At 44.1% G+C, this 23,104-nt stretch overlaps 1 protein-coding gene across 1 annotated transcript in view; it reads left to right on the top strand.

The window, feature by feature from the left end:
* The window catches only part of SCYL2 (SCY1 like pseudokinase 2), a gene marked incomplete in the record, with an annotated part of 55,260 nt that overhangs the window by 15,950 nt on the left and 16,206 nt on the right, over positions 1 to 23,104 (top strand). Inside the window, 5 exon segments of the mRNA XM_073620392.1 lie at positions 497 to 619; positions 3,207 to 3,320; positions 8,282 to 8,414; positions 10,669 to 10,787; positions 22,611 to 22,711. Of these exon segments, the coding sequence (XP_073476493.1) occupies positions 497 to 619; positions 3,207 to 3,320; positions 8,282 to 8,414; positions 10,669 to 10,787; positions 22,611 to 22,711 (590 nt within the window).

Genomic DNA, 23,104 nt, shown 5'->3' with positions numbered 1-23,104 from the left:
TGGTTGGGATTCGAACCAGTGACCCTTCTTACTGCTAGGCGAGAGTGCCACCCACTATACCACTGTGCCACTTTACACTAAATATATCTCTTTATTTGAGCTATTCTATCAAAATTTGATCAAAATTCTCTCTCTTTCTAATTTTGATCCATTTTTTTGTGTCATTTTCTCTTGGTTACTGTCTATAAAATACAGCATCTAATATTAATATTAAATTGTGAAAATGGAACTGATCTTGGTGTGAAATTAGAGCCATCATCCTAGGTCATGTACATTAAATATGCCTTTTACTTTTTTAATCAGTCTTTTATGTCAATGCTATATAGCTTGTTTTGTGACCTTTTAAATTTGATATCATTTCAAAAATTTGTTGTCTCATTTTTCATGCTGTCAGGCTAGCAACATGGTAAGTGAATACTATTTTGTTCTGCTATTTGTTTTACTTGACTTGTCTTTCTAGAGTGACAGTATTAATGAAGTGTTTGTATTTGTTTAGATACTTCTAATATTTCTGCAAAAAATGGATCTCCTTCTCACCAAAACTCCATCAGATGAAATAAAGAACAGTGTGTTACCCATGGTGTACCGGGCGCTGGAGGCGCCATCAATTCAGATTCAGGTATGTGAGCTGTATCTGTACATTTGCTGGCTCCACGACAGTAATTACAGGCCTCCTGCATGAAGCTTTATTGGTGGAAAAGTGTGGTTCTGCCTAGATCAGTCAATCCGATACTTGCTTCCGTTTTTATTTCTGCATTGGTTTTCTGGTCCACACCCCCTATTTTCTTTTACTTTTAATGTGTAAATTATCTCAAGTTATCTTTGCAAGACAATATTTTGAAAAAATACAAAAAAGCTGCCCAATTTTTCTGTAAAACCTTTGGTATCTGTTAACAGCCAGTGTTAATTTCGTCAATGAAAATAACACCGTTTTAGTCGACAAAAATATGACTAAAACAATTTGGATGACTGAAATAAAACTAAAATGGCATTTTAGTCAAAAGACTAGAAATTAATGGAAATTTGACGTCAAGATTAACACTGCACTACCACATGAAAATAAGTAGGGGGCATCTACTAAGCTGCTGAAAGAAAAAAAAATTAGGTAAAAGGCTTTTCTTATTTTTTTCTTAATATTTAATGTTGCTAATATATTTAGGTAATATGTGCAATGGCATTACAGCCAATAGAGTTTACAGTTTTTTGGGGTTTTTTATATTTTAAAGTTGCACTTCTGTTTGTCAAAAAACAATGTATTTGTTTATGAAACTTGTTTTTATTTCTAAAGACGTTATAAATCACAACTGCTAAATCTGTGTCTGTAGTGCATGTTCAAGCCTTAACCACTTCAGCCCCGGAAGGATTTACCCCCTTAATAAACTGGCCATTTTTTGCGATTCGGCAATGCGTCACTTTAACTGACAATTGCGCTGTCGTGCGACATTGCGCCCAAACAAAATTTATGTCCTTTTTCCCCACAAATAGAGCTTTCTTTTGGTTGTATTTGATCACCTCAGCGTTTTTTATTTTTTGTGCTATAAACAAAAAAAGAATGACAATTTTGAAAAAAAATAAATAAATTGTTACTTTTTGCTATAATACATATCCCCAAAAAATATAAAAAACAAAGTTATTCATCAGTTTAGGCCAATGTGTGTTCTGCTACATATATTTGGTAAAAAAAAGTTGCAATAAGCGCACATTGATTGGTTTGCAAGTTATAGCGTCTACAAAATAGGGGAAAGATTTAGGGACTTTAAATTTTTTTTTATTGTTTTTACTAGTAAAGGCGGGGATCAGCAATTTTTAGCGGGACTGCGACATTGCGGCAGACAAATTTGACTCTCAGTGACACTTTTTGGTGACCAGTGACACCAATATAGTGATCAGTGCTAAAAAAATGCACTGATCACTGTATAAATGGCACTGGCAAGGAAGGGTTTAACACTAGGGGGCGATCAAGGGGTTAAGTGTTCCCTAGGGAGGTACTTTATAACTTTCAGGGGGATGGACTGACTGGGAGTAGAGAGAGATCGCTGTTCCTGATCACTAGGAACAGCTGACCTCTCTCTCCTCCCCTGTCAGAACGGGAATCCGCCTTGTTTACAAAGGCAGATCCCTGTTCTGCCTTTCTTCACCGCCTTCGCAGGTGGCTGGCGGACATTGAGTTCGCCAGACCCACGGGCGAGCTCCCGCGGCACCACATGCACAGACCACCGTACAGGTACGTCAGTTTGCGCAGCCGAGCCGCCTTGCAGCAGTATATATGTGGAAGGCGATCAGCAAGTGGTTATAGAAGTTGTTACGACAGAAGTTTTTTTTTATCTTAATGTATTCTATGTGCAGCAGCTGCCCCAGCACCCCCTAATTACTTGCCTGAGCCCCATCTCACTCCAGTGATGTCCACGAGTGTCTTAGCCGTTCGGTACTCCTTGGCTCCCGCGGCTGTCAATCAAAGTCAGTTAGCCAATCAAGGGAGAGAGGGGGCCGGGGCTCTGTGTCTGAATGGGCTCATGGAGCTGTGACTTGGCTCGGGGGACCCTATAGGAAGCTGCTTGCTGGGGGGGCACTCGATAAGAGGGAGAGGCCAGGAGCACAGAAGAGGGACCCGAGAAGAGGAGGATCCGAGCGTCTCTGTGCAAAACCAACTGCACAGAGGAGGTAAGTATAACATGTTTGTTATATATCTTTTTTTTTTTAATGAGACTTTACAATCACTTTATTATAAATAATAACATGTTTTTAGATTTTTACTCCAGGAGTATATGAGTTTGGCAATTATAGAGAAATGCTTAAATAATGAATTACAATTTAACTAAACCCATTAGATTTTAGTAGACTAAAATGTACTGAAAATTTTAGTTGACTAAAATACGACTAAGACTAAAACAATTCAGTTGATTAAAACTAAAATGGCATTTCAGTTGAATGACTACGACCAAAACTAAATCTACATTTCAAAATAACACTGTTAACAACTGTGTTTACAAAACAAGGAAACCTTTATGTTACTATTGATACAGAAATAAAGCAACACAGACTTTGATAGAATTGATTAAACAATTCATATCTCAAAAGTAGTGCAGCAGTATTATTAGTATTATGTTATTACTTTTCGGCTCTCCAGTGCTAGATGGTTAATTTTGGGTGGATTTGAAATGGTTGTTTCAATGTCAAACTAAAATGATTCATTTATTTATTTTTAGGAGTTGTGCCTAAACATTATTCCTACGTTTGCAAACCTCATAGATTATCCATCCATGAAAAATTCTTTGATACCACGTATTAAGACTGCTTGCCTACAAACCTCTTCTCTCGCTGTAAGTACAAAAAAGAAATCCATTCAGTCAGGGAAATGTATTCAAAAGGCACTTTTTTACTTCAGATAGTATTTCTGTAGCGTTTATATTTGGGAGAGGGTGCAAAATATTCTGTTAGCATTTTAATGCTAACATGTACGTTTCTAAAAGGTTTGATGTTCTGAGGTTCACAGTGCATGCCTTCATATTAAAATAGTTTGCCCATCTTTGCTCACCCCACTGTTCATATATAATGTTTAGTAACGCTTGTAGTCTTTCTATTGGCAGTTTGGCATTGTGAACAGAAGTTAGTTACACTAAATAATATCCTTATTTTTCCAAAAAAAAAATCTTTACACATCAAACTACCTAATGGCCCTGTAGTCTGTTTCTCATTAAATTGTTTCTTGCTGTGTTTATCTATCTCCATGTAACATCCTCTTCCATCGGAGAACAGATCCGCGGGCCCCGGATGTTTACCATAGAGATTTCCGGCGGACCAGATGGACGCCGGAGTCTCTATGATCGTTCGGAGGCTGGGCGCGATGTTATGACGCCTCTGCATTCAAACAAATGGCGCCTCCTCAGCTGGGAAGCCGAGATAATTTTTTTTTTTTTAATGTCAGCTGTCCAAGCCTAGAGGTGAGATGTGGGGTCTTATTGACCCCATATCTCACTGTAAAGAGGACCTCTCATGTCATATTCCTATTGCAAGGGATGTTTACATTCCTCGTAATAGGAATAAAAGTGATCTTTTTTTTTTTTTTTTTTTTTTTTTTTTTTAAGTGTTAAACTAAAAAAATGAAAGTAAAATTAACAATAAAAAAATATGAAAGTGCCCCTGTCCTTGTGTGCTCACATGCAGAAGCGCACGCATACGTAGGTCCCGCCCACATATGAAAACGGTGTTCAAACCACACATGTGAGGTATCGCCACGAATGTTAGAGCAAGAGCAATAATTCTAGCCCTAGACCTTCTTTGTATCTCTAAACATGTAAACAGTAAAAATTTTAAGCGTCACCTATGGGGATTTTTAAGTACCGAAGTTTGACGCCATTCAACGAGCTTGTGCAATTTCGAAGTATGCCATGTTTAGGTATCTATTTATTAGGCGTAACTTAATCTTTCACATTATGCAAAAAAATTGGGCTAACTTTACTGTTTTGTTTTTTTAAAAGCATGAAACTTTTTTTTCCCAAAAAAAAAAACGTGTTTGAAAAATTGCTGCACAAATACTGTGCGAGATAAAAAGTTGCAAAGACCGCCATTGTATTCTCTAGACCAGTGATGGCGAAGATTGGCACCACAGATGTTTTGGAACTATATTTCTCATGATGCTCAACAACACTGCAGAGTGCATGAGCATCATGGGAAATGTAGTTCCAAAACATCCTGGGTGCCAAGATTCGCCATCACTGCTCTAGGGTCTCTGCTAAAAAAAAAATAATATATAAAATGTTTGGGGTTTCTGTGTAAAGAAATGATTTTTACATTTAGGAGAGAAATGTCAGAATTGGCATGGTTGGCAAGTGGTTAAGTTGACAATACATACTTGAATATTTTACTTTTAAACCAGAGTTTACTGTCACTTAACTTTCTTAGGAACTTTGGCTGCATAGTTATAGGATTAGCATACTTTGTAATTAGGCTACAACATAGCAGTCTTTTCCCTATCTAGTGCTGTTATTGTAAAACTTATTTTCCTTTTGTTTTATTTTTTTCTTTTCTTGTACAATCATGTTCTCTATTGTGATTACCATCATGTGCCTTGCACGTCACAGTTAAAAATGGGCTTTGCCCTTCAGCTGCAGAGTACCAGTTGCATACACTCTAGCAGACAATTGAGGATTGAAATTTATGCAGGCTTTGGATATTTTTGATAGAGACCAGTGGCAAAATTTTCCGAATACTCTATTTCTAGCGGATCTCCCAGTTATGTGTTTGCTTCATATTGAAGAGTGGATTAAGGCTACTTTCACATTGAGGCAGTTTTCAGGCGTTTTAGCACTAAAAATAGACCATGTAAAGTGCCTTATAACTGCCTTCCATGCCTCCCCAGTGTGAAATCCTAAGTGCTTTTACACTGGGGTGGTGCGCTTGCGGGATGGGACAAAAGTCCTGCAAGCAGCATCTTTGGGGAGGTGTAGGAGCAATGTATACAGCACTCCTAAACCGCCCCTGCCCATTGGAATGAATGGGCAGCACTTCCGAAACACCAAAACACGGGTGCTTTTAACCCTTTCTTCGGCCACTAGCGGGGGGTTAATCGCGCCCCGCTAGCGGCTGAAAAGCACCGCTAAAACGACGGTAAAGTGCCACTAAAACTAGCAGTGCTTTACCTCTAACGAACCCGCCGCCCCAGTGCAAAAGTACCCTAAGGGTGATGCCACCATTTCACTTTGTAGTGACCAAAGCAGTTTCATGATTTGGCCCTGCATTTAAATGAAAACAGAATAAGGACTTTATCGTTTGCTTTGGTCCATTCTAACTCCTGCTGGCTTGCTTGCAGGTTGCTTGCAATAGAGTTTTTTTTCCTCTCTATCCCAACCGGCCCAAACCATGGCCAAGAATTTGGATGCAGAAGTTCGATACCAGGTGGAAACCTCTCTCCTCATGATTCTTACAAAATTGCTGGCAAACAGTTGTGTGATCAGCTGGGTTAAAGCTAGAAACAAAATGATACAGCACACATATTCTGGGACACCAAGTGCTTCCAACATGCCAGACCTCTTTTGAAAGAGTAATTAATGTGATATGAAATCTCCTACCTTTTTATACCCTATCTCCTCCACAGCCTGGGAACTTAGCTTGTACTACTGCCTGAGTACCTATAATTATAATTATTGGGCAATCACTTTATAAATATATTTATTCTGTGCAAACTTATTAATAGCAAGTGTAACCAATGCATATTTCTGTAACTATATCAAAATCTTTCTAATAAACATTATTAAAAATAAAATTGATGCTAATCTATCTAACACGTTTATAGTGGCAACTTGCACAGGCTCAGTGACCCCTAAGATGTTAGCTTCAAACATTGCCCGCCAGAAATAGAAGGGGCAAGGGACCACTTAAGGTGGCAACATGTTATTAATGACATCTTATCTTAGCTGAAGTCAAAAATTGCCTTTAGCGAAAGATAAATTCCTCATTGTTTGTACACAGGGACACTCGAGGTGGAATTCACAGTTTTTGTTAAAGTGGAAGAAAAGGCTAAATCTTACTAAGCTTAAAGCTGCTCCCAGCCCCCTCCTTACTCCTATTCTACCTGCCATGTAGACGAAAGATGCTTATAATTTCCTATTCTCGACACTCCGGTCCAGTCACGTGATCCTCCCCAGAGGTGGCTGCAGAGCAAAGGAGAGAGAGACTACAACGGAAGCCTATGGGTGACTCAATGACGTTACCGCCCAGGCATTCCATATGTTGTCCACACTCTCTTCTCTCCCCTGAAGCCAGCCAGGGGAGAGAGGAGCGCTCTGAGAATAGGTAAGTATAAGCATCTTATTTCTCCAGGGTAGTTAGAAGGTGGGTGGGAGCAGTTTTAAGCTTGGTTAGGTCTAGCATTGAAATCCACTTTAAAAAAAAAAACAAAAAAAACACTAAATAGCATAATTTCTCAGTATAATACTTTGGTAGGTAATAGAATGTCAAATTCTGATAGGTTTAAATTTAAAGTGGTAGCAAAGGTCCTTTTTTTTTTTTTTTTTTTTTTTTTTTTTTTTTTTTTTATAACAAATATGTTATACTTTCCTGTATTGTGCAGTGGTTTCTCACAGAGCAACTCCATTCCTCCTCTTCTGGGGGCCCTTGCTGGTGCTCTCATCTCCTACAATTCTCCATGTGCCACCATAGGAAGTCGCATCCTATTGACACACACACAGTGCGGCTCTGCCCCGCCCTCCACTCCTTCGTCATAGGGTTTGATTGACAGCAGCAGGAGCCAATGGCTCCCACTGCTCACTAAGTCCTGTAATGGGGCGTACACACGGTCGGACTTTTCGACCAGACTGGTCTGACGGAACCGATCGCTTGTGGGCTTCACCGGACCTTTCCAGTCGCAAATCTGATGGACTTTAGATTTGGAATATGCTTCAAATCTTTACGTCGTAACTCCGCCAGACCCAGAAATCCGCTTGTCTGTATGCTAGTCCGACGGACAAAAACCGACGCTACGGCAGCTATTGGCTACTGGCTATCAACTTCCTTATTTTAGTCTGGTGTATGTCATGACGTACGAATCCGTCAGACTTTGGTGTGATCATGTGTAGGCAAGTCCGGTCGTTAGAAAGTCCGTCGAAAGTCTGTCAAACAGGCTGTCGGACTTTTGTCCGACCATGGACTGTTTTTTTTTTTTTTTTTTTTTTTTTTACATTAATGCAGAGAATGAATTCAGGTAAAAAAACCTTAAAACCACTTTAAAGTGGATGTCAAACCTCTCCTATATCCAGTGAAGTGAACAGCCTCAGATGATACACAGAGATGAAACAAATCTCCCTACATAAGTTTTATTTATATATCTGTTGTCTTCAGCTTTCTACATTTTTTAGAAAGTGTACATCATGTTAGAAATCTTTCTTCCTTTCTTCAGCAGTGAGTGTGGAGTCTGGGCATACACTGTGTGTGAGCTGATTGGAGGAAAGGCACACACCCTCCCTCCTTCCAAATAGGCAGAGGAACAAAGAGACTTGCAGAGCTGTGCTGTGAATAGACAAGCTCTCTGCTTATCTATCTCTAAGTTCCTCCCCGACACAAATTTCAAGCTGCATTAATCTCCTGTGTCGGAGAGCTTGTTTAGAAGTTATCATTGCTGATAACAGAAGTACGGAGCAGCAGAAAGACACAGGACTTAGAGGTTTGGAGAGAGATAAGTAAACACTACAGATATGTGCCCAGGGCAGATTTCATGAATGGGGTTTATAACTACTTTAAAGCTTACTTTTTATCTTTATGATCAAATATTTTTCTGTTTACTCAGGTTCGGGTAAATTCACTGGTGTGCTTAGGGAAGATTTTAGAATATCTGGATAAGTGGTATGTACTAGATGAAATTCTGCCCTTTTTACAACAAATTCCATCAAGAGAGCCTGCAGTTCTTATGGGAGTTCTGGGTAATTATCATCCTTTTTTATGTTTTGTTGTAATTAGATTGTATTGTACACACACATGGTTTAGAAACATAATCATGTTTATTTTTTGTGCAGAATGTATGATTTTTAGTGTAGCGGCATATGTGTTCCCTAGAGCAAATGGCAAATGAGTCGGTGTTGGACCCATCCTGATACACTCATATTGATACCCAGAAAATCTGTAAGGTGAACTTACGCTTCACCCTCACCCACATCCCCCCTTACAGTTTTTCTTTAAAGGTGAACTTACACTTTAAGGAATTCTATATAGCAGAAAAAGGTATTTTCTAAAGTTTACAATTAATTGGTTGCTCCACTTCTTGTAAATCAGCCCATAAAGCCAAACGCTAGCCTACATTTTTTTTCTGTTCGGTTTTATTGCTGTTTGTATCCTTTTTGGAGAGATGTCATTTATTTTCATGACCTCGTCTTCTGATTTCTATTAATGAAAGGCTAAACTTGAAATCTGCCAGCCATGAAGAAAATGTAATATGTTCCTGACGTTTAATGAGTAAATTTATTCAGTGCAAAAGTAAATTCTAATGTAAATCTCCAGCTTTTAGGGGTGGCTTCAAAGTTGTCCAACTCTGAAGCTGCCCCACACAACGCAACCTCAGTGTGGCTTTCAAACGACTTCTTTAATAGAAGTCAATGCAAGCCACTTCAAAGTCGCCCCAAAGTAGTACAGAAACCTTTTTCTCTGAGCGACTTGAGTCGCTCCTATTAGAATGGTTCCATTGTACTGAATGGAGCATGACTTGTCAGGCTGACAAGTCACCTGCCAGGTCGCCCCTGTGTGAACCAGCACTTCTAAACAAACTATTACCTTCACTAAGATGCATCGGCTCTCAGCGCTGTATGAACTGTATGTAGCCTCCATTACATACATTATACAGTGCATTGTTCCGGCAGTGGATTGGGTATTTTTCATCCCACCCCCGGAACAAAATCGAGTCAGGCGGAGCTATGCTCTGCCTTTCACAGGATGTATATTATGAATTATTACAAATATTCCTTCCACTTGACTGAGGCGGGCAGATAATGTCTATTTAAACTTCACCGGAGATCAGCTTTAAATTATAATAATGAGATAACGTTCGGCAAAGTAGATTTGATGCTTTTTTTTGTGACGTGGTATTTGTGCAGTCATAGATATCAATGAACACCAGAGCATCCACTGGCATTAATACCTGAGATAATAGAACCAAGACCATTTTGTATTATGGAAATTCTGTGATTTGTTGTATCTTATTAAAGCAGAGGTCCACCCACCACTGCAAAAAATAAAAGCCAGCAGCTACACAAACTGCATCTGCTGACTTTTAATAATAGGACACTTACCTGTCCTGGAGTCCAGCGATGTCGGCACCGCAGCTGATGTTTCCATCAGTTGTCGGGTGCTGTCACTGCCATAGCCAGTAAGGAAACCCGGAAGTGAAGCTTTACGGCTTTGCACCGGGTCCCTACTGTGAATGCGAAAGGTGCCAAATGCGACACCGGAGGGTGGAAGGAGACAAATGAGTGGAAGTTCCACTTTTGGGTGGAGCTCCGCTTTAATTTGTGTTTTTTAGTTCAGGGGTGGGCAATTAGTTTTCCAAAGAGGTCATATGAGAAGCTTGGACTTTTGTGGACGGTGGAACTTAATTCTGCTCAATTTTAATTCTGGACCTGGGAAGGTCCATATGTATGTAAACATATAGAAAACAAATACATGTTGCCAGGTATAATAATAGGTCATTAAATAGGTCTCGTTCAGATGGGCGGTCGGGGGTTGTAATAAGTGGGAGGCTAAGATGCTGCAGCGAAGATACATGAATCCTGGGGTTTGCAGCGGCAGGTGCTAACAGGAAGAACTTGGCCAGGTAGCAGATTGGTGGGAGAGTGTCAGGACATCTCCTAGGCAATGCTCTTCTGCCAGAAATAAGCCCTCCCCACTGTACCTATCAACTTCTAAGGCTCTCCCCTTCCAGTTCATGCAGCTCTCCACATCCTCTGTCAGTGATCCTCTCCGTGCAGCTTCCTCAGTGAGGACCTGACAGGCTCAGAGAGGCATGTTGACAGTGAAGGCATAGAGGGCTGAATAGGGACGGCCATGGTGCCAGATGGGACCACAATTTGGTCAGGTCTGCTTTAGTTTCTTTGTATTTAGCCCCATGATGTTTTTATTTGTTCAGTTGTGTGTTCATTACAGGCAGTTTATGAAATAAAATAATATAAATGTGTTTTATCCTGGCAGGTATTTATAAGTGTACCTTTACTCATAAGAAGCTTGGCATTACCAAAGAGCAACTGGCAGGAAGAGTTCTGCCACACTTGATTCCCCTGAGTATAGATAATAACCTCAATCTCAGCCAGGTGAGTTTGACTTTGAAGAGTAAAAATCAAATATAATACATCATAACTATTATGTGCTACAACAGTAATATTTTTATGTTTTGCATGACCAGGACTCTAGCTTTCCAGCTAGAAAAATCATAACCAATATGTTTACCAAATCAACATACACAGTATATTGGCTGTGTGAATGTTTTGTCAAATGTACGTAATTTCACAGATTTCATGCAGCCTCCGAAGTGATGTCCTGAGAAGGAACTATCTAACAATGCGCAGGCTCACCTAACAATCAAATAGTATGGTGAAGAATTTAGAACTGATCTCCAGCATTTAGTGAAGTTTAACCACTGGGCACGTAAACCCCCTTCCTAACCAGGCCAATTTTCAGCTTTCGGTGCTCTCACATTTTGAATGACAATTACTCAGTCATGCAACACTGTACCTATATGAAATTTTTGTCCTTTTTTCACACAAATAGAGCTATGGTGCCAATCTCTGAAAATTGATCACACCTGAAGTACTGACGGCCTATCTCATTTCTTGAGACCCTAACAAGCCAGGAAAGTACAAATACCCCCCAAATGACCCCTTTTTGGAAAGTAGACATTCCAAGGTAATTAGTAAGAGGCATGGCGAGTTTTTTGAAGTTGTAAATTTTTTTTCCCACAATTCTTAGCAAAATCAAGATTTTTTTTTTTTCTTTCTTTTTTTTTTTTCACACAATTGTTATATTAGCAGGTTATATTTCACACACAGCATATGCATAGCACAAATTACACCCCCAAAACACATTCTGCTACTCCTGAGTATGGCGATACCACATGTGTGAGACTTTTACACAGCGTGGCCACATACAGAGGCCCAACATGCAGGGAGCGCCATCAGGCGTTCTTGGAGCATAAATTACACATATAATTTCTTGACTACCTCTTACACTTTTGAAGGCCCTGGAGAACCAGGACAATGGAAACGCCCCAAAAATTACCCAATTTTGGAAAGAAAACAACCCAATGTATAATCTATGAGGCATATCGAGTCTTTTGAACATGTCATTTTTTTTCTACAAGTTTTTGGAAAATGTGGAAAGAAAATGAAAATGCATTTTCTTTCTCGAACATCACGGGACACAGAGCTACAGTAATTACTGATGGGTTATATAGGTATCACTGGTGATTGGACACTGGCACACCCTATCAGGAAGTTCAACCCCCTATATAATCTCTCCCCCTTGCAGAGATACCTCAGTTTTTACGCCAGTGTCTTAGGTGATGGACGTGTAAAGATGTCCTGTGCTGAGCTCCAAAGGGAATATCCTGATATCCTATACTGGGGCAAGCCAGGCGAACCGGATCCATTCAAAGTGTCTTTTCATGGCCGAATTGAATGGTACCCGGACCTCGTGTCCGAAGAAACAAGGTTTTACCCGTAATGCTTCTCTTTTTAGAGAGCTGGACCCCGCAGATCAGAAAATGGCTTTAAACTTCCTAATTTCTGGCGAGGTGCTTTACGGTCCCAGAACTGTTGGATCCCCCTACTGATGGGGGCCCCAGTCTCTGACGGTTTTTTCAAACGGAGCCCACCGCGAGAGGTGAAGATTGGGTCTGTGTAAACAGCACCCTGCGGCTGGATAAGGTAAGAGGAGATTCCACAGAATTTTTGAGTTCTAGTGGCTTTTCTCCTTTAAGGTAAATGCATGCTATGCCTATTGTGACCACCGGGGGCTGCCAAGAGCACAAACCTACACATGCTGACTCTGTCTCAGGTGTTGTAATCGCTGTTATGTCCCAGCGTATCAAGCAGGCTGCAAACAGGTAAGGTGGAAAAGGGGATTTCTCATGTTTGAATGTTCCCCCCCAGGCTAGAGAGGGGCCACAGGGGTCTAGAAAGTGGTTATACCACCCGGGCTCTGCGGCCTAATGGCCACCATCTCTCAAGATAGCCGTTCAGGCAGATCTTGTTACCAGCCTCCCTCCCTCCCCCCCCCCCATCCCCAGCCTTTCTCCGGAAGCATGACAGGAGAGTCGGCAGCGCGGGAAGCGCTCGTTTTTTTCAAAACTCAAGGGGGGGGGGCGGTAGAGGAGGGGGCGGGACGTCAGCACAGGTGCTTAGACTCCCACTCAGGCCAGCTGCAGGCTATTAGAGGCACTCTGTACAGGTGCACACAGCCTTCTGAGAGACACAGAGCTGACGGTCGCATGTAAGGTGGGACACAGGCATTCTCCTAGGCAGCATTTACTGAAGTAACACCAGACTGAGCATTGGGTAGCAAGGCTTTTAGCCAGACTACATCGCTCAGCGGGCAGTGTTCATTTGTATACCTCACACCTTGTTGCTTTGCACTATGGGTAGAAGAGGTTCAAGCACCCCAGGAACCAGAGACACTAGGGGATCTCGTTCAGGTTCTGAGGGCCCCCTGTCGGCAGCATCCTCCCCCCCTAAAGATGGGCCAGGGACGGCTAGCCAGGGAGAGCCATTGGGGTCAGGGGCTACACCTGCTTCTGGCACTTCAGCCCCTGTATATATTACACAAGAGGTTTTTTCCTCAACCATTAATGGTCTAGAGGAAAGATTAATGGCCGTGATTACGTCTTCACTCAGTGGAAGAAAACGCACTAGGCTTTCCTCTGTTCCCCAAGACCCTCAGACAGAGGAGCTCTGGGATAAAGGAGATGAATCCCTTTCAGAGGATCGGGATGGGATGGATGATTCCTCTTCGGAGGATTCAGGTGGAGAGGGACCCTCTGCGACTTCCCAAGAGGAGAAAGTCTTAGTGCAGATCCTCACTGGATTGGTCCGCTCCACATTTAATTTGCCCATACCTGAAACTGCTAAAGAATCCTCTTCTGCTTTGGGGTCACTGAAACCTTTCCAAGCAGCACATGCTTTTCCTGTTCATACTTTACTTGAAAAGCTTATTTATTCTGAGTGGGATCACCCAGACAAACGTTTTTTTCCGCCGAGAAAGTTTTCAACACTTTATCCGATGGAAGAAAAGTTTATTAAAATGTGGGGAATACCGGCTATTGATGCCGCCATTTCCTCCTTAAATAATAGCCTGACTTGTCCTGTAGACAATGCTCAGATGCTCAGGGATCCTGTAGATAAAAGGATGGAATCCCTATTGAAGGATGTTTTCTCCTTAGCAGGATCAGTGGCCCAACCTGCAGTAGCAGTGATTGGAGTCTGTCAATACTTAAGAGACCATGTTAAGCAGGTCATCAAAGTATTACCTGAACAGCAGGCCCAGGGGTTTGCTAACCTTCCAGCGGCCTTATGCTTTGTGGTTGACGCCATTAGAGATTCTATCGTGCAAACCTCCCGTCTTTCACTGGGGTTGGTGCATATACGTAGAATCCTATGGTTGAAAAATTGGTCAGCCGAAGCACCATGTAAGAAGCTACTGGCTGGGTTTCCATTTCGTGGTGCAAGGTTGTTTGGAGAGGACTTGGATAACTATATCAAGAGAATCTCTTGTGGGAAAAGCACTCTCTTACCTGTCAAGAAGAAGAGTAAGCGTCCCTCTTTCAAACGGACTCTTTCCCCAGCGCCGGGGGCTTCAGCCTCCAGGCAGTCTCGACGGCCGCCTCCATCAGGGTCCAGAGACAAGAGTCAACCCCAGGGACAAAAGAAGTCCTGGGGAAAGAAGCCTACTAGGCAAAACACTAAGACCTCTGCATGAGGGGGCGCCCCCGCTCACTCGAGTGGGGGGAAGACTGCGACAGTTCTCAGAGCTCTGGCACGAGGACTTCCAGGACAGATGGGTAGTCTCCACGGTAACCTTAGGGTACAAGCTGGAGTTTCAGGAATTCCCTTCTCCTCGGTTCCTCAGATCAAATGTTCTCAGAGACCCAGAGAAGAAGCAGTCGCTCCTCCTAGCGTTAGAGCGACTTTTGTCGCAGGAGGTCATTATGATAGTTCCCACAAAGGACCAGGGATTGGGCTTCTATTCCAACCTTTTTACGGTCCAAAAGCCAAATGGGGATGTCAGGCCCATTTTGGACTTAAGGGATCTGAACCGATTCCTAAGGATTCAATCCTTCCGCATGGAATCAATTCGAACAGTAGTTCCCACCCTGCAGGGAGGAGAATTTCTGGCATCAATAGACATCAGAGATGCATATCTGCATGTGCCCATTTTTCCTGCTCATCAGAAGTTTCTGCGCTTCGAGGTAGGAGGGCGCCATTTCCAGTTTGTGGCTCTGCCTTTCGGGATAGCCACTGCACCTCGAGTGTTCACAAAGATCTTGGCTCCTCCTCTGGCCAGATTAAGGGCTCAGGGTATAGCTGTCATAGCATACCTAGACGACCTGCTCTTGATAGACCGGTCGGTAGCCTCTTTGAATGGAAACTTGAGGACCACGGTCAGGTATCTAGAACACCTGGGTTGGATCCTCAACTTAGAAAAGTCTTTCCTAAAACCAGTAAGAAGACTGGAGTATTTAGGTCTGATTATAGATACAAGCCAGGAGAAAATATTTCTACCCCAGGCAAAGATCACTGCTTTGAGAGAGCTGATTCTGACAGTAAGGACCAAGAAGGGTCCCTCAGTCCGCCTTTGTATGAGGCTACTAGGGAAGATGGTGTCTTCATTCGAAGCAGTTCCCTATGCTCAGTTTCACTCAAGAATGCTGCAACACAGTATTCTGTCGACCTGGAACAAGAAGGTTCAGGCATTAGACTTTCCGATGCACCTGTCGCATGCGGTGCGTCAGAGCCTCAATTGGTGGCTCATACCCGAAAACCTGCAGAAGGGGAAATCCTTTCTACCGGTTACCTGGACGGTGGTAACAACAGATGCCAGTCTGTCAGGTTGGGGAGCAGTTCTGGAACAGGCTGCGGTCCAAGGGGTATGGTCCAAGACAGAGAGGACCTTACCCATCAACATTCTGGAGATCCGGGCGATACATCTAGCTCTAAAAGCCTGGACTATCAGGCTACAGGGTTGTCCAGTCAGGATCCAGTCCGACAATGCCACAGCAGTGGCTTATGTCAATCATCAGGGAGGCACCCGGAGCCGAGCTGCTCAAAAAGAGGTGAACCAGATCTTAGTCTGGGCAGAGATGCATGTGCCATGCATATCGGCAGTTTTCATCCCGGGAATAGAGAATTGGCAGGCGGACTATCTAAGTCGCCAGCAGTTACTTCCAGGGAAATGGTCTCTGCATCCCGACGTCTTTTGGGCCATATGCCAAAGATGGGGGGTTCCAGATGTAGATCTCTTTGCATCCCGATTCAACAAAAAGATAGACAGATTTGTGGCAAGGACAAAAGATCCTCTTGCATGCGGGACGGATGCGTTGGTGATTCCGTGGCATCAGTTCTCACTGATTTACGCATTCCCGCCTATTCTGCTACTACCACGACTCCTTCGCAGGATCAGGCAGGAAAGGAAGTCGGTACTTCTGGTGGCCCCCGCTTGGCCCAGAAGGACTTGGTATGCAGAAATAGTAAGGATGACGGTGGGTTCCCCGTGGACCCTACCGGTACGCCCAGACCTGTTATCTCAGGGTCCAGTGTTCCATCCTGCCTTACAAACGCTAAATTTGACGGTTTGGCTATTGAGACCCACGTTCTGAAGAGTCGTGGGCTCTCAGGTCCTGTCATATCTACCTTGATTAATGCAAGGAAGCCAGCTTCCAGGATGATTTATCATAGAGTCTGGAAGGCTTATATAACCTGGTGTGAATCCAGAGGTTGGCATCCCAGGAAATATGTCATAGGTAGAATCCTTGATTTTCTACAGATGGGATTAGAGATGAAGCTGACCTTGAGTACCATCAAGGGCCAGTTTTCTGCTTTATCAGTATTATTTCAGCGGCCACTTGCTTCGCATTCTTTGGTCCGAAACTTTATGCAGGGGGTGATGCGTCTTAATCCTCCGGTTAAAGCGCCCCTAAACCCCTGGGACTTGAATTACAGAAACAGCCTTTTGAACCAATAAGTCAGATTCCTTTGGTCTTGTTGACAAGGAAATTAATTTTTCTGGTGGCCATCTCTTCTGCTAGAAGAGTATCAGAATTAGCAGCTCTTTCCTGTAAGGAGCCTTATTTGATTATACACAAGGATAGAGTGGTACTACGCCCTCATCCTAGTTTTTTACCGAAGGTGGTTTCTGATTTTCATTTAAACCAAGACATTGTTTCTACCTTCCTTTTTTCCAGATCCCTGTTCTCCGGAAGAGAGATCTCTACATTCGTTGGATGTAGTAAGAGCAGTCAAGGCCTATCTAGGGGCAACTACTCAGATCCGCAAGACGGATGTTTTGTTTGTGCTGCCAGAGGGTCCCAATAGAGGACAGGCAGCGTCAAAAGCTACCATTTCTAAATGGATTCGACAGTTGATCATTCAAGCTTACGGTTTGAAACAGAAGATTCCTCCGTTTCAGATCAGGGCACATTCCACAAGGGCTATTGGTGCTTCTTGGGCAGTGCATCACCGGGCCTCTATGGCTCAAATCTGCAAGGCCGCAACCTGGTCTTCAGTTCATACATTCACCAGATTCTATCAGGTGGATGTAAGAAGGCATGAGGATATCGCCTTTGGGCGTAGTGTGCTGCAGGCAGCGGTACAGGGTCCTCAGGTCTGATTGCACCCTACTTGGTCGTGGTTCCCCCCCCTCAGGTAGCATTGCTCTGGGACATCCCATCAGTAATTACTGTGGCTCTGTGTCCCGTGATGTTCGAGAAAGAAAATAGGATTTTTTAAAACAGCTTACCTGTAAAATCCTTTTCTTTCGAAGGACATCACGGGACACAGAGGTCCCGCCCCTCTTCTAATACACTATATTGCTTGGCTACAAAACTGAGGTATCCCTGCAAGGGGGAGGGATTATATAGGGGGTTGAACTTCCTGATAGGGTGTGCCAGTGTCCAATCACCAGTGATACCTATATAACCCATCAGTAATTACTGTGGCTCTGTGTCCCGTGATGTCCTTCGAAAGAAAAGGATTTTACAGGTAAGCTGTTTTAAAAAATTCTATTTTTTTTACACAACGTTGTCCATTTACACAATATTGCTAACACATAGCATGTACATACCAAAAATTACACCCCAAAATATATTCTCTTACTCATCCTGAATACGGCAAGACCACATGCGTGGGACTTTTCCACAGCCTGGCCACATACAGAGGACCAACATGCAGGGAGCACGATCAGGTGTTCTAGGGACATAAGTTTCAAATCTAATTTGACTAACTATTACACTTCTGTGAGGCACTGTAGTGGCATGGATGAGCATGAATCGGGATGGATGAGCCGTGGATGGGGATGGCTGAGCATGAATGAGTATGGCTGGGTACGGCTGAGTACGGAGGGGTACTGCTGGGTATAGATGGGATGGCTGGGTACGGCTGAGTATGGCTGGGTGTAGATGGTACGGCTGAGTACAGCTGGGTATGGCTGAGTATGGATGGGGGTGGATTGGGTGGCTGAGCATGGATAGATGGATGAGTATTGCTGAGGATGGATGGCTGAGCATGGATGGATGGATGAGTATAGATGAGTGAGCATGGATGGATGGATGAGTATGCTGAGTATGGATGGGTGAGCATGGATGGATGGGTATGCAGAGTATGGATGGATGGATGGATGAGTATGCAGAGTATGGATGGATGGATGGGTATGCAGAGTATGGATGGATGAGTATGCCGAGTATGGATGGGTATGCAGAGTATGGATGAGTATGCAGAGGATGGGTATGCATGGCTGAGTATGCAGAGTATGGATGGGTATACATGGCTGAGAATGGATGGATGGATTTGACACTGAGCAGCGCTGTGGGCACTACACAATCAAGCCCACAGCGCTGCTGCAACCGATCTCTCCCCTCTCTGCTCACACTGGACGGAGAGGGGAAAGAGGAAACGGATATCACTCCGGTTTGTTTACATGTGATCGCTTCGTCATTTGACGGAGCGATCACATGTAAACGGGCGCGATAGGCGGTCGTTTACCGTGATCTGTGATGCCAGAGGACCCGGCGGTCACGGATGTGTTCGGGGGCGCGCGAGAGCGGGATTCTGGGAGGACGTCACTGTACGCCCTCTCAGAGTTATGCAACCGCCCTGTAGCCATCATTCTGCTATGGGCCGGTTGTTAAGTGGTTAAAGCAGAACTAAACCCATCCATTTAACAATTTCAGAAAACAGTTACATTCCTGGCAGGTCCTGGTAATATAACTGTCACATTGCTTGTGCTCTCAACCAAACCGTCAAACGGCTGGTGTGATAACTAATCGATCACATGTGCAGCATCATGGCAGCTGAAGATAAAACAGAGGTCAAGATGGCAGCTTCCTTGGTTGAAAACGTTAGGAGAGTTTAGTTTCACTTTAAATAGTTTGTTTGGATCACCTGCAGAGTTGCAGTAATCATGCTCAGCAAACTGCAGGAGCCTCTCAAAATAACCCAGCTTCTGCTAAATGAGAGTAGGCACGTTCTACAAGTGAAGTACCATCACTTGTGGGAAGCACCTAACCTTGTACTAACACCTGACCTTTAGAAAGTCATTATTTAAATAGGATCTTCAGTGGAGGGGGCCCATTGTAACCAACTCTTTGATTTTGGTACCAAATGATGCTTCCTGTACGTAAGTAATATTGGGAGAGTTTGTAGTCCCTTCTAAAGGGCCGTACACACGATCAGACTTTTTGACAACAAACATGCAAATTAGCTGTTTTGGAGCAACATTAGGCCGTGTGTACGCTCCATCGGACAAACTTTTTCTCTTTCCATCGGACTTTTGTTTTCAGTGCGAACGGACAAACTTTCCCACAACAAAAGTCCGAAGGAGCAAAGTCCGATCATGTGTACACAAAAGCATCGAACTTTTGTACAAACTACAGTACGCAGCCGCGAGAATGTTTCCAGCGCGATCCAATCGCGCTGGTTCTCGGCAACAGTGTACTGTACATCTCGCGCTGGCTGCAATAGGAAAAACACATTTTCCTATTGCGGAGAGCGCGAGAGGGAATTCCCCTCTGGGGGAATACCAGTCCCTTCGGTCTGGTATGGATTTTAAGGGGAGCCCCCTACGCCGAAAAAACGGCGTGGGGGTCCCCCCCAAATCCATACCAGACCCTTATCCGAGCCCGCAGCCCGGCCTGTCAGGAAAGGGGTGGGGACGAGTGAGCGCCTCCCCCCCCCTCCTGAGCCGTACCAGGCCGCATGCCCTCAACATGGGGGGGTGGTTGCTTTGGGGGAGGGGGGGCGCCCTGCAGCCCCCCCCCCCTCCCCCAAAGCACCTTGTCCCCATGTTGATGAGGACAAGGGCCTCTTCCCGACAACCCTGGCCGTTGGTTGTCGGGGTCTGCGGGCGAGGGGCTTATCGGAATCTGGGAGCCCCCTTTAATAAGGGGGCGCCCAGATCCCGGCCCCCCACCCTTTGTGAATGAGTATGGGCTACATCGTACCCCTACCCAGTCACCTAGGGAAAAAAGTGTCAATAAAAAAACACACTACACAGGTTTTTAAAGTAATTTATTAGGCAGCTCCAGGGGTCTTCTTCCGACTTCGGGGGACTTCTTCCGCCTTCGGGGGTCTTCTTCCGACTCCAGGGGTCTCCCGGTGTCCGGATCTTCTGCCGGCTCCACCACTATCTTCTCCCGCTCTTTTGCTAGCGGTGGCCCGGCCCTCTGGATCATCTTCTTCCCTCTTCTCTTCTTCCGATGTTGATACGACGCTCTCTCCAGCTGGAATGGTCTCTGAGCGCTCCGCGATGGACTTATATAGGCGGTGACCCCGCCCCCCTATGAGGTCAGAGTCCCGGGGCATGCTGTCATCATATGACCACGCCCCCTTATGACCTCACAGTCCCAGCATTCCCCGGGACTGTGATGTCATAGGGGGGCGGGTTCACTGCCTATATAAGTCATAGCAGAGCACACAGACAGCATTACAGCCAGAGAGAGCATCGTGTCAACATCTCTGGAAAAGAAGAGGGAAGAAGACGATCCAGATGTCCGGGCTCCTCCGCTGGCAAAAGAGCAGAAGAGAGCGGAGGAGCCCGGCAGAAGGAAGAAGGCACCGAAGAAGAACCAGAGAGTGCGGAGACGACACCGAAGAGAGGGAGAAGACGCCGGAGAGACCCCCGAAGTCGGAAGAAGACTCCTGAAGTCAGAAGAAGACCCCGGAGCTGCCTAATAAATTAATTTTAAAACCTGTGTAGTGTGTTTTATTTATTGACACTTTTTTCCCTAGGTGAATGGGTAGGAGTACCCGACAACCAACCGCCAGGTTGTCGGGAAGAGGCCCTTGTCCTCATCAACATGGGGACAAGGTGCTTTGGGGGCGCCCCCCCTCCCCCAAAGCACCCACCCCCCATGTTGAGGGCATGCTGCCTGGTACAGCTCAGGAGAAGGGGGGGGGGGGGCGCTCGCTCGTCCCCACCCCCTTTCCTGACCGGCCGGGCTGCATATTTGGGGGGACCCCCATGCCGTTTTGTTCAGCGTAGGGGTTCCCCTTAATATCCATACCAGACCTAAGGGCCTGGTATGCCCCTGGAGGAGAACCCATGCCGGTTTTTTATTTAAAATTTGGCGCGGCGTTCCCCCTCAGGATTCATACCAAACACAGTGCCTGGCATTGGCGGGGATCCAAGTCGGATCCCCGTACCAGTGTGAACCTGGCTCGCAAGGTGTCAATCTCGCCAATAAAAGTGGCGAGATTGACACATTATCAGACAACAATACAGAAGTTGACCAACGGGTGGTGGTAAAGAGCTGAAAAACCACGTTATATGGTGAAAGTTGGCTGGAAAAGTCCTGTCATCTGTATGCAAGACAAACTTTTGGGCAACGCCCTTTGTACAAAAATCCAAGGGAAAGTTTGTACAAAGTCCTATCTATCGTGTGTACGGGGCTTTAGAACGTTTTACATTAGCTGAAAATTGACATTAGTACTTTATATGGAAATCTAGACAAAACTGTTGTTTTATGGCGGAAAAAAAAGTGTTTTTATTGCTGTCATTGTCCCTTTTGGACAGAGTCCCCTTACTTACTAATCTGGTCATTACACAGGAAATAAAAGGAAATCCCCACATAGCAAAAAAAACTTGGTACAAGTTCTACCTTTTGCTTGCAGTAAAAATTAGCTGTTGCTAAGCAATTTTCAACTTTCAGCTCTGTCACACTTTGAATGCTATGCCATAGACACAGATATCACATGGTACAGATGTGCTGTGCTTGGCCCTGTCTGTACCACGTGAGCGCTGTGGCCAATGATTGAGATCATCACAATAGTACACAATGAATGGCTATGAAAAAAAGCCATTCATTGAGTACAGCTGAAATGTGATTGGTCACATGGGGCCGGCCCGGTACAACAATCTGTCATCCTCTGTGTGATATAGTAGGTGACAGATCAAGCCGCAGTGTGTTTGATAGAGCCCGCAGGAGGCGCAATTGGGAGTATGTCATATGATGTCCACCCAGGATGGGGAAGCTCCCACTTGCCCGTCATTTGACCATAAGCTGGACGGGAAGCAGTTAAAAAGTGAATTGTAATTTTATGGCAGCATTTGGTTTTAGAAAAACAGTCAGTAATTGCAGATGCGGTTTAATGTACCTAAAATGTTACTATTCTCTTGTGATAAAAGAATACTAAAGAGCCCGGGTTCCAATCACATAACCTTTTTCTTAGTATAGGACATGTGGTCTGCTAGTACTGTGCATTATGGGACACCGATGTCAGCAGAGACTTCAGGCACGAATATTTGTCTTATATTTCCCAGTTAGACTGGGTGATTCTGCAATGCAAACAGCCCTGGGTAGGAAGGTACAGAGACCACTATGAAGGTGATTGTTTATGCTTGTAATAATTTACAGCTTTTACCTTCCTTTGCAGTTCAATTCATTCATGGCTGTGGTGAAAGAGATGTTGGGCAAGCTAGAGGCAGAGCATAAAACCAAGCTGGAGCAGCTTCATGTTATGCAAGAACAACAGAAGTAAGCAGACGTTACCTTGAACACTTTCCATTAGTTCATCTACAGATGTCACCCTAATGCACCCAATTGTTGGGCTGTACAGCAAATTTGTCACCATCTTTGAGATTTCCAAAGCACTATTGGGGTTCATTGTGATGTGTACACTAACTGTCCGAAAAAATAAATGGGGAGTGGGGAGCTAGATTTACACACTGAGGCCCTGGTGCTAAGGTAGTTATTTTTAAATTCTGGCATTAATGAAAGGCCTTAAAAAGTGATCAGACTATTTATGGCCATTGGTGTTGTGTGCATTTGTGTTCTACTTCAACATGACCATCACAAAAATTGTGCGGTTAAGTATACAAAGCAAAAACTATTTCCTTTTCAATAATTTTGATTAGAGAAACAGAAAAA

Source organism: Aquarana catesbeiana, linkage group LG03 (assembly GCF_042186555.1).
Source record: "Aquarana catesbeiana isolate 2022-GZ linkage group LG03, ASM4218655v1, whole genome shotgun sequence".
Lineage (NCBI taxonomy): Eukaryota > Metazoa > Chordata > Amphibia > Anura > Ranidae > Aquarana > Aquarana catesbeiana.
The sequence above is the reverse complement of the archived record's forward strand: the minus strand, read 5'-3'. Positions and strand labels throughout refer to the sequence as shown.